The sequence below is a fragment of the Eurytemora carolleeae genome, unplaced genomic scaffold (genome assembly GCF_000591075.1).
Source record: "Eurytemora carolleeae unplaced genomic scaffold, Eaff_2.0 scaffold84, whole genome shotgun sequence".
Classification (NCBI taxonomy): Eukaryota; Metazoa; Arthropoda; class Copepoda; order Calanoida; family Temoridae; genus Eurytemora; species Eurytemora carolleeae.
This window is the reverse complement of record NW_019396074.1, coordinates 109,406-122,400: the sequence shown is the minus strand read 5'-3', so window position 1 is coordinate 122,400 and position 12,995 is coordinate 109,406. Positions and strand designations below refer to the sequence as shown.

The 12,995-nt window shown below is 30.9% G+C and overlaps 1 protein-coding gene across 4 annotated transcripts in view; it reads left to right on the top strand.

Moving 5' to 3' along the window:
* The first annotated feature begins 524 nt into the window (after positions 1 to 524).
* LOC111714060 (calmodulin-binding transcription activator 2) overlaps positions 525 to 12,995 on the top strand; it is a 65,837-nt gene continuing 53,366 nt past the window's right edge. For all 4 annotated transcript variants that reach the window (XM_023489091.1, XM_023489084.1, XM_023489102.1 and 1 more), the window contains exons 1-2: positions 525 to 624; positions 2,465 to 2,638. In XM_023489091.1, the coding sequence (XP_023344859.1) occupies positions 603 to 624; positions 2,465 to 2,638 (196 nt within the window). In that variant the 5' untranslated portion in view covers positions 525 to 602. The remainder of the gene's footprint in view (positions 625 to 2,464; positions 2,639 to 12,995) is intronic.

Below are 12,995 nucleotides of genomic sequence, written 5' to 3'. Positions count from 1 at the left end.
TCCCAACCTAAGAATCCTAAACTACATGTCTCACTCGCTTAACCTATGTACTAAATAGCTACTCTACCGCATAGAAACTATAGAAACCTTTTCGAACCATCGCAAAATATTTCTAAAAATACAAGATCTTAATTATTATCAAGCTCATCTTAATGGTAATATAAGAAATATGGTACAAAATTATGGTTCTAAAAATGTATTCCGATAAAATGAAAATAAATGATAAAGAGCTGGAACAAATATGAGAGGTTTAATTCGCGAACTTCGCTCACTGATTAATATAGTAATCGTGCCTTATCACGCCCTAAAATAGGAAGACGATATTTACACGCCATAGAGATAATCATTTCTCATTTCAACGTTTTTTTTTCACTCCGAGGATATTGTTGTCTTCGTAGAATTTATACTTATCTCTTTAAAATTAAAGATTATTCATATGGTTTTATTAAAAAATAAATAAGCATCTATAGGATAGGGGACCTGGAGTAAGGATTGAGAAAGCTGGAGTCTTTATTGCGTCTGCGCAGAGTACAGTTTATAATTCACAAGCAGCACTAGCAGACATACACAGACTCGGAGATACAAGAATTTAATAGTGTCTGATGACCGCAAATTCAAGCTCAGGTTAAGTTTTACCAACATATAGGAAATATCGGTAAATTTAGGAAAATCGTAGATTTGTCAAGTTACCATTCTTTAAGGAAAATATTTAAACATCGTTGATATCAAATACCGATTTCTGTGGCAATTGTTAGTGAACTGTTTAGTTCATCATACATAGCACTTTTATTGATTTAGTATATTTTTTTTTAACCAAAGTATTATTATAAATATTGCCACCCCATTTATGTTTATGTACATTAATCGATTAAAGAGATATTTTTAAACCCATTTGTCCTATATTTTTCAAGGAAACTGTTGATGAGAATATATCCCACAGTCAATTATTTTGTTTTAATTCCTTGTCCGGTGTATTTAGATTTCACTCTGTTTTGCCAACTTTTTCTAAATGTGTCTTAATAGTTATTATTATATTTTAACTAAGATTATATGCGTAGTTTAGCTATCTCTTTGACAATTTTACCTCTCTTTTATCCATCCTTGACCCATCCTTGATTTATTTTTCATTTCTCCTTGATCTCTCCTTGATCTCTCCTTGATCTCTCCTTGATCCCGCCTTGATCTCTCCTTGATCTCTCCTTGGTATTTTCTTGATTTCTCCATGATCTCTTCTTGATTTCTACTTAATTTGTTCTTGATTTCTCCTTGATCACTCCTTGATCTCTCATTAATATTTTCTTGATTTCTCCTTGATCCATCCTTGATTTCTGCTTGATCTCTCCTTGATCAATCTTCATTTTTTTCCTTGATCTCCTTAATCCATCCTTGATCTCTCCTTGATTTCTACTTGATCTCTCCTTGATTTCTCATTAATCTCTCCTTGACTCTCCTTTAAATCTCCTTGATCTCTTATGGATCTCTCCTTGATCTATTATTGGTATCTTCTTGATCTCTTATTTGTATCTTCTTGATCTCTTCTCTGCTTACACTCTCTTTGACCTTTCCCTGATCTTTTTTGATCTCTGCTTTACTTCTTTAGCAATTTCATTATTATTTCTGGACTTTTTTTTAATTGTCTTGATTTTTCTTTAATCTCTTTTTGATCTCTCCTTGATCACTCCTTGATCTCTCATTGATCTCTCAAAAATCTTTTATTGACCTCTCCTTGATCTCTCTTAGATATCTCCTAGATATTTCCTAGATCTTCTTGATCTCTCCTTGATCTCTCCTTGATCTCTCCTTGATCTCTCCTTGATCTCTCCTTGATCTCTCCTTGATCTCTCCTTGATCTCTCCTGGTCTAAGTGATGTACTGAAGATATTGTAAATAGACGGAAATGTTTATGTTTACAATCTACAAATACTATTTCTGATTACTGAATGCTGAATCCACATCTAAACGTTCTAAATCTTTTACACTAACAAATCAAATAAAAACTCAAGGGTTCTTATTTTTGCAAAAAGATTTATATTTTTCTTATATTGAAAACTATTACTCTAGGGTGCTTCGTGCCCGCCTTGTAATATCATTTTTTTATCAAAGGTTTTTCTTTTTTTCTTTTGTAAACGAACATCTTCCCTTCTAACTTTGTAAAATAATTAAAGATTTCGCAGACATTTTATTACTGAAATTCCAAGAATAAAAAATGGAGTCAAATTTGTTTAATTTTTTACGTCCATTAACTTTTCCTGTTGTTATATGAGGTCCAACTAAAATGTGGAAACACTTGGTTTAATCTGTTTTGACGTTTTTCAGATTTAAACAAACGAACAGAACCAAATACTATAGACTTTAAAAAAAACATTTCACACTTGCTTTCTATTATTCGTTAACAGGTTAATCATCTATGCATTTAGATACATGATTTTTAACATTATTGTATTTTAATTATTAAATGTTGTAGGCGGGTGGGTGGCGGTGTCCAGAAAAGGGATGGATGGTGGTAGAGGCGGAGGCGGGCGGAGTCCTACCAGAGCTCATGTGACCGGCGTGAAGTTAATAAGTTCTTTGGAGCTGTCTCCCCCCTCCCCTCCATCCAACCAGTTCTCTGCATCACCGGTCAACTCTGTTAATACAGGTAGGAACTGCTACCGATCATAATATATCGGCATAAAATGATACGATATGTTTCAGCATACGATCACAAGATATCAGCATAGAATGATACGATCACAATATTTCGGCATAAAATCACAATATTTCGGAATAAAAGTCACAATATTTCGGAATAAAAATCACAATATTTCAGCATAAAATCAAAATGTTTCAGCATAAGATCACAAGATATCGACATGCGTTCATTCACAAGATGCTGGCACACAATCACATTATTTCGGTATAAAATCACATTCGTATTGGTATATAATCACATTATTTTGGTATACAATCACATTATTTTGGTAAACAATCACATTATTTTGGTATACAATCACATTATTTTGGTATATAATCACATTATTTTGGTATAAAATCACATTGTTTTGGTAAACAATCACATTATTTTGGTATAAAATCACATTGTTTTGGTAAACAATCACATTATTTTGGTATAAAATCACATTGTTTATTTTGGTATATAATCACATTATTTTGGTATATAATCACATTGTTTTGGCATATAATCACATTATTTAGTATATAATCACTTTGTTTTGGTTTACAATCACATTATTTTGGTATAAAATCACATTGTTTTAGTATAAAATCACATTGTTTTGGTATAAAATCACTTTGTTTTGGTATAAAATCACATTGTTTTGGTAAACAATCACATTATTTTGGTATAGAATCACATTGTTTGGGTATAAAATCACATTGTTTTAATATAAAATCACTTTGTTTTGGTAAACAATCACATTATTTTGGTATAGAATCACATTGTTTGGGTATAAAATCACATTGTTTTAGTATAAAATCACTTTGTTTTGGTAAACAATCACATTATTTTGGGTATAACAATTGTATTCACAGCTTACAATCAGAAAACACGTGATTTTTTATTTGTTAAAAAAGAACTACACTGACGAAAAGCATCTCCATGATATATATATTTATCAGTTAGTTTCAACACGTTTAAATATTAGGTCAATAGTACTAAAGGTGTGAGCAGGTCATATCATGTTTAATTTTGAATCAGTAGACTGTAAAATCAAAAACTAAAAAATCGGAAAATACGATTAAATTTCTATTAATAGACTTAAACCTTATTCAAAGCTGAGCTAAGCATTTTTACACCTAGAAGTTAAAAAATGTTTTGAAAAATGTGTTAAAAATTATCCAACTTGTTGTTTGGTTTTTTTATTTCGAAATTATAAAGTTTCTCTTTGTTGTTTGTACAAAAACGAGAGAAAACAAATACATTTTTAATATTTTCTTTTCTGAATTGTTTATCTTGTTTGAAAAATAGAAAAAATCTTTCTCTAAATGTTTCCCCCTGACTTGATTTAGTAAACAATGACGTTATTTTTCCCTCCATTTTGAACCTAAACATATCTCAGTTCTAATTTAGTTGAGAGGTCGTTTTCCATTATTCTTTGATCGAGTAGACCCACGCTCAACACAATGTGTATTACACAGTTTTTATCTGCTCCGTCTAAACCAGCAATCCATCTCCGTCCCGTGGTATATCCAGCCCTACCCGGAGATGGGAATACTCGTCCTGGTTTAGAAACTAGCTCCAGAGAATTTGAATAAAACTGAAAACTATAAAGATAAAATAAAGGTTGGAAAGAGAGGAAGTTATCATGATAAAATTCAGAATTCCAGCAATATGTGAGAGGATACTGAATTTTTTATGAAACTTGGTCTTGTGCTCACTTCAAATATTGTAAAAGTATAAAGAAGAGAAGGATATTGGTGTAAAGAGGGGGCTTCAGGTCAAATAGAAACATATTTACACGACTTAGCTTAATACATTTATTATTTATGCATTTTTCAGAGTTTGATGTATTAACCCCGTTTTTAAATATTTCTATTTTCTATCCGAAACTGTTTAGATTAAAAGATTGAACAGAGTTTAAGAAAGTAATCTAAAATAAAACTCTTTATTTTTACTTTTTTTTATTAAAAATAGTAAATTTGGGAAAAGATAAAATATCTACATACTAGAAATTCAAGGCGCTTCGCGCCCTTCTTTTTAGGCTTTTACGCGCCCATCTTTATTTAAATTGTGAACATGTTCTTTTTGTTTACATTTAAAAAAAAGAAGAAAAGAATTTTGCGGATTTTCAAAAAAAATTCGCGGATTTTCAAGAATTTAAATTTTTTACAAAATTAAAAACCTTTAAAATACATTTTTTAAAATTTTTTTTCATTCATAAACCTTCCCTGTGGTCACGTGATGTCCCACACAAAATTTGGGCCCGATCGGTTCAGCCGTTTTGATGTTTATTGGATACAAACAAACAAACAAACAGACAGACAAGCCAAATTTATATATAGACTAGCCTTAGTGGGCGCTTCGCGCCCATCTTCTAAATTAATTGTGAACATGTTCTCTTTGTGTACATCGTAAAACAAAACAAAAATAATTCGCGGATTTTCAAAATTTTCAAAAATTTAATGACGATCGAATTTTGATGGAGACAAATATTTAAAATTTCAATCATTCATAAACCTTCCCTGGGGTCCCTAGATGTCCCACAAAAAATTTGGGCCCGATCGGTTCAGCCGTTTTGACGTTTATTGGATACAGACAAACAGACAGACAAGCCAAATTTATATATAGATTTAGATATATATTGAGTTTACTCCGTCATTAAACAATAAATAGACTAATATCAAATCACACCAATTTATCAAAGTCTTGCATAATAAATAGAAATTCTTCATTTTTTTATTAATCTTAACATAAAAGTGATTGGTCAGTTAAATCACGTCACTTTAAATTACGATGAAACGATTGAAATTTTTATTCGAATTTAAGATTAAAATATTTAAATTTAAACGATTTGAGTCTTTACCATAAACTAGAATTTTCTAATCCTTTACTCTTTGCAACCTTATGGTTTACACCTTTGATATTTCAAACTTGGATTATTTAATTAACAGAATTCATAGTTGGAAATATCTAAGGTCTACCATATTGGGTTGCAAAGATAAAGAATTTGGAAAATCAGATTTTGTAACAAAAACTCAATTCCTTCAGCTTCATATTCTCGCAATCAGTAACTGATTATTTGATTGTAATAGATTAATTGAAATAAACAGATAGGACACTAAATCTCGTTTTTCCCCCCAGATTTAGGGGCTTTTCGTTCACAATAACCCTGAGGCAGAAGCCCAAAGGAGTTATGCGCAGTTGGCGTAGATTAGGTTCTCTCCGTCTTGTAATTCTACGCCGACTGCGCGTAACTCCTTCGGGCGTCTGCCCTAAATCTTGAAAAGACGACGTATAGTGTTATTTTAATTAATCTATGCTGTACACTGTTCAGTATGGTTGATTTTGTCCAGTCCGCCAGTTTCACTTTTTTTTATTTAATCCAGTGGAGAAGGTTTATAATAAAATATAGGATAGGAATAAATGCCGATTTTTACAGATACTTTTTTCAAAGTTTGGTAGTTTTCCTAGCTTAAAAATTCTTCATTAAATGATGGGTCACGTGAAATTTCGTGTACAATCCCTTTAAGAAGCGCAGCTGAAGATCCCCTTGCATTCTTCGGCAACACTTCCTTTATTATCTATCGATGCACAATCTTGAGAGTATTTGTACATAAATATATATGTATATATTATATATATTGTAAAAATAAAGCGATGTATATAATATTTCTCCTGCAAATATTGTTGTTCTCGTGAAAACCTTAGGGAAGAAATATTGCTCTAATAACTAGTATACAGATCCTAGTTCACGTATTCAAATCCTCTCAACCTCCTCCTTTATACAGATTTATTCATCCTATACAACAGTTTTATATCGGACAGAATGACCCTACAGCGATATAACAGAATAATAATATTAAAAGGATCTCTAGGGTCCAGTAGCCTAGTACTAGAATACAGTCTTTATGCACAAAGTTTGATTTATTCTTTAGGGCTTTTACGTGTATTGTACATGTTAAGTACATGTTAAACAGATTTACAAAAAATTGAATTGGTTCTAAAAGCCTAAGCACAGTTGACAAAATATAATTTACAGCATCTTTGTTTGAGATGAAATTTAAGTCATAGACTTAAACTTGATCTTATTTAAAAGTTTTCAACTCGGAACCAACAATTCATTCATTCATTGACTTCTCTGATTTCCTTTAAAATGTCGTCGAAGAGTTAATATTTCTGTAAAATTTCAACTCCTGGTTCTAATTTCTCTGTACTTCAGTTTGTATGATGTATCTACAACAGTTTCTCTTATAATCTGTGTAAGTGGTTAAGTTGGGTTCGAAGAAAGAGAAGAAATTTTACACTTAACATTACCATCAAACCAATGGTTTCATCACTCCGCCAAAAATTTTGACTGAAATAAGAGAATTTACATTTACACAGAGATAATAGGGGGATAGAGTGAAAGATATAATCAAACATAAAGGATGTCAAAAATTGGCGCAAATTAAAAAGATGCTTAAAAGACACGTATTTCATAGAACTTTTTTTAACATTACAAATAAATCTATCATTTTTATTTCTAAAAGTTGTTAGTTCATCGTCGAAAAATGCTAACAATCCACCACCAATTTATATTAAATAAAGTGTAAAAAATATATATGTAACTTTCCTTTCCTTTTCCTTTTATTTCTATCTTTATATTTTTTTAGGATTGGGGAGAAATATTCCCACAACCTTTGCTTTAAGAGGTTTTTAAATATTTTCTCTTGAAACACTTAATTTTGTATGTTTTTGTTATATTTCATCAATAAATAATTTTTTACTTTTTACTTTCCCCCAAGAAGCTCCGGGGGGTGGGCAAAAAATTCCCGCATACGCCCTTGGATGATTTTTAATATCTTGGAAGCACTAAATACTAATATGAATTGGACAGGTTTCCTGGGTTTGGCAAGGATTAGAAATGAAAGAGAGAAACCTCAGAGCAAATCCATTTCTTGTCTACTTGATGAAGAGCGTACTTTTACGATATTAGTATGTCAATTTTACAACGAACAGTCGATCAATGCTGGTACTTTTCGATGCTTCATATTTGTAGTTCAGACAAAAATTTTTGTTTGATTGTAATTTTATTATTCAAAACTGAAAACGGGAGGAAAGATGACAAGTTTGATTAGAGCACTAGGAATAGGAGGCTTAGAAATAGGAAACATAGAAAGGTTTAACAATAGGAAGCGAAGCTTTAGAAAAAGGAGAAATAGAATAGATATTACAGGTTCAGGAATAGAAGAACTTGAGAGTATAGGTTTAGGAATAGGAGAACTAGAGAGTACAGGTTCAGGAATAGGAGAACTAGAGAGTACAAGTTCAAGAATAGGAGAACTAAAGAGTACAGGTTCAGGAATAGGAGAACTAGAGTGTACAGGTTCAGGAATAGGAGAACTAGAGAGTACAGGTTCAGGAATAGGAGAACTAGAGAGTACAGGTTCAGTAATAGGAGAACTAGAGAGTACAGGTTTAGGAATAGGAGAACTAGAGATTACATGTTTAGGAATAGGAGAACTAGAGAGTACAGGTTTAGGAATAGGAGAACTAGAGATTACAGGGTTAGGAATAGGAGAACTAGAGAGCACAGGTTTAGGAATAGGAGAACTAGAGAGTATAGGTTTAGGAATAGGAGAACTAGAGAGTACAGGTTAAGAAATAGATAATTAAATATTCATAATTCAGGCTATAAAGTACAGGTTAAGGAATAGAATAATTAGATATTAATAATTCAGGAATATAATAACTAGAAAAAAGTATAAATATATAAAAAAAGTAAGAGTAAAGGTTAAAAAATTGGAGAATGAGTGAAAATGAATATCAGTATCAGCGAGAAGAGAATATAGTTCCAGGTTAAAGGATAAGATTAACCCAGGACGAATTCCACTTTGTTTTCAGCTGAACATTACAGTAAACACAACTATAATAATATGGCGACGCGGACACTCTGATGACCCTTAGGTTTAGATGGAGTGAGCAAACTACACACTCACTTATTCTTCACTGTATCTTATGGCAGGGTTTGTTGAGAAAGGAGAGCGGATAACTCTTTTTTAAAATAGGTTCCTTTATACTATATTTTTATCAATATAAACCTGGATTACTAAAGAACCATTTTATATTTCAACTAGTCAGAGTGTAAAAGAAGGCAAGTAGGTTATGCAACGTAGGTCAGCTCTTTTTTTCTAATCCATATTTCTAGATATTTCTAGCCATGAACTCTTCAAGATCAAACAGTCCATGTTTGAAGCAAAGTTGAAGTTGTAAAGATATAGGGTTAAGAAAATTAAAATTTGAGGTAATTGCTTAATTTCTTTGCTATTAGAAAAAAGAGTGATTGAAGAGTATAAAAGATAATCCAGAAAAGAAAGAAGTAATGGGAAGTAAAGAGGAGTGAAGAAAAATGGCAATGAGAGGAATAAAAGGAGTTCAATCACAAATAAATATATAAACATAGATAGCTTATGTACGCAAAATCACCAAGAATTGTACAGTCCGCGAACTATAAATACTTCTAGGGGTCAAAGTGTACTTCAATGATAAGCGGGGTGGTTTGGCGTTTTAATGGATTTCATAATAGAGTGTAAAATAATTCCGGGAATGGAACTATTTGAACAACAATATTTCACTGAGCAATATATCATATTGACGAGAATTGAACATGAGAAGGACTAAACTAACTTAAATTTCTCTCTACAGAACTCAAGTACACCACAAGTGCTCAATGACATAAGAACAGCCAATGTTCACAACCGACCTAGTTAATCTATATAATAGGAATATCTTTAAAACATCTCTGTACATTTATATCTTTTAAGATGAAAAATGTCGTCTTATGCGCAATCTATCTTTATCTATGATTTCAATTTGGATTGTAAGGTAAATTTCAAGTTACCTTCACAACGGTACCCTTAAGTGCTTTTTAAAATCAAGAATGAATTAGATATGAATGTTTATAATTTTGAAATGTTCTGCTGCATGAAACTTAAATAGGAATTATCAGAATTAAACACTTTTAACCGAGAAAAATGTCACTAATCCACATTATTGATTTCAAGGGTACCGTTGTAAATCGGGCATTGCCATCTTTGCATGGAGGGTCAATTTAAGTTACGCTTACAGTCCATTTAAGGGGTGAAAATAAGGAAACTATGAACTAAGGGAGGGGGGGGATGGTTTCCAATACTCATAAGTTCTAGTAAATGTGTTGAGTGTGGAGTACTAGAACTAGGATTAGATATTGGCGAGTTTGGCTCTTCATTGGAAAACAAGGGAGTTCTAAACATACCTTACTCTCATTACCAACCATACTAACATACACACAGATATACAGACAAACAACATACAAACAGATATACAGACATAAAAACATACACACAGATATACAGACATATAAACATACACACAGATATACAGACAAACAACATACAAGCGGATATACAGACATACAACATACAAGCAGATATACAGACATACAACATAGAAGCAGATATACAGACATACAACATAGAAGCAGATATACAGACATACAACATACAAGCAGATATACAGACATACAACATACAAACAGATATACAGACAAACAAGACATACAGACAAACAACATACAAACAGATATACATACAAACAACATACACTCACATATACTGACACAAACATACACAACCATAGTATAAAAAAGTCCAATCTTTACTTTTCAATATGGATGTTTTGTGGTTTTTGTACACTTCCTAATCTTACTTTTTAGTATACATTGTTTACTAGTATTAGCTTGGTAACCCAGCTTTGCCCGGAAACTGTACTTTCTGTATAAAAGTCAACACACTTAGCTCCTCAATCATAATTTGAGGCAAATAGGTCAAAGAGTTCCTACAAACAAACAATTTTAATTTAATTAAATGTTTGTGTCATGATGTAAATGTGTTCTAAATAAGATAAGCTTCTTTATAAAGCATTATTTAAATTTAAATTTGAATTTTATCTTCATTCAAATTGAAAAATAATTTCTTGAAATTTTCTAAATTTTGGAGAACATTACGTAACCATTGAAACTTTGTAGCACCATGCTATAATAAACAGATGATTTAAGTTTATAACACGATGATTACTTTACAGCACGTATATAACGAAACTTACCAAGAAGTGACCATAAGTTTTAAAGTTTCATCAAGTTTGCATTTTTTAGTTGGCAGTGGTTTGTGTTTGATTCTACAGGGTGATTTGTAAAAGTCGATTTTTTAAAATTTGTTCACTGAAGCAAAACAAGGTACAACAAACGGACAATTTTAATATTTATTAACTTGTTATTAAATGATATTTGATAAAGAAATTTATTATCTCCAGCATTGTTAATCTTTCACTGCTTAATGAGGCTCTAAAACAACTTTCAAACTTCGAACCCGATATTTGGACAATTTTACTTTTTTACATGACACGGAGAACGAATTTGATATTTTTAAAGCTGGAGTTGTATTCTAGAAGATCTTATCATCTTCATAATTATTACAACTGGTCAGAAACCAAAATTAAACATTTTGGAAAAATAATTTAAAGGAGAAAATGGAGAAAAATGAAGAAAAATGCGGTATTTATGACACTGTTTAACCTGTTTAAATGAGACATGTAATCTTTTTTTCTGGGTGTAACCATAGTTGCTTTGGGTATTATCAAATGTCAGCCAGTAAGTAAGAAATTCGGAAATTTTTTATAAATGAAATAAATAAATGAAAAAATGACTTAAAATCACCCTGTATGTTAGGTTAGCTCTGTATCTGTAACTAATAAGTCGAGACATGTAGATAATGAACTGTCAAAACTATCCTCTTAGCATTCTCTAGCTCGAGATAATATAATAATTGAGTAATGTGATAATACTATAATTTAATAATATTGTTGATATAATAATCCAATAAAGTAATATTTCAATAATTCTATAAATTAAAAATTTTGATAATAATATAATCCTATACAATAATTCAATAATATGATATTCAGTAGTATGATAATACTATACGATATGATTATAATAACTATTTATAACACTGTTATTTTGGTTCGCAGTGTTATAAAGTTTTTGGACAGAAAATGTTCTCTTTATCGAGAAGGTTCAAGTCTTTTTAGATCTAAAAAGGCGAGAACCTTCGAGATATAGAGAAATTTAAGTCGAAAAACTTTATAGCACGTCGTGTCAAAATAATAGTGTTATAGGTAATTTTTTGAAACGTTTGTTGATTTCAATTTTATTTTCATTTCAATTGAAAAAAATTATTTGGGAAATATCCTAAATTTATTTAGAGAAAATTCGGGAACCAATCAAAACTTTTTAGCATAATGATTACTTCATAGCGCGTTCATTATGAAATTCACTATGAAGTGAGTAAGAATGATAAAGTACGCATAAAATCGTTTACTTGTTTTGAATAATATAATAATTCATACAATAATATAATTTTTTTCTTTCAATATAATACAATAAATCTAATGGTTTTAGTAATACAATATTGTTAAAAATTTATGACAAATTAAGATTTCAGCTCTGCTTCAAATTAAAACAGTTGATAAAAACTTAATATTTTCTATTTAGTTTTTTAAAAATATTTATTAAAATTAAAATTTCACAAAAGTAAAGCTTAAAATGTTCAAGAATATAAAATGACAACGCACTGTAGTAATTGTAAGAGTAGAATAATTTAATAATTAAGATTATTCTAATTAATATTTCCCACTTGCGAGTTGTTAATAAAATTTGTAGCATCGTCAGTGTAGAATTAATTGACATAATTGCATCATCAAAATTAACGATAGATAAATTTCTACTGAAAACATGGGCCTCTATTTAAGCTCCAGGTTACGGGTAAATGAATAAATATATTATATTCAGATACTAAACGTTTTATCACGTGACCCGCCAGAGTGGCATGTCCGATACACAACCGTACCCTTAACAGCTTTGTCTGGTAAAGTATAATTTTCGTCTGAGATTTCTCGTTAAAAGTGACTTGCGGATTTATTGCTTCAGAAACAATGAATATATTAACAGAATTAAACACTTTTCAAGCTGAAAAAACATTATTGATTAGATGAAGGTTGTAAAGCGTATCGTTGTAAATTTAGAGTCCTTACAAAATGCAAGGACAGTCCCTTTATCACAATCTTAAGAATGTTCCTTTGGTTCGGTATTGGCTTGGTCAAGGATTTAATGCAAGGAAAATTATTTCAGAGGTGTACGCATCTTTTGTACTGCAGTGTACTGTCACTGGGCGGTAATGTAAACACAAGACGGATGTCGAAGCCTGACATGGGATCCATCTTTCACATAAATAATCAATGAAATATTCTGGTCATAGGAAAC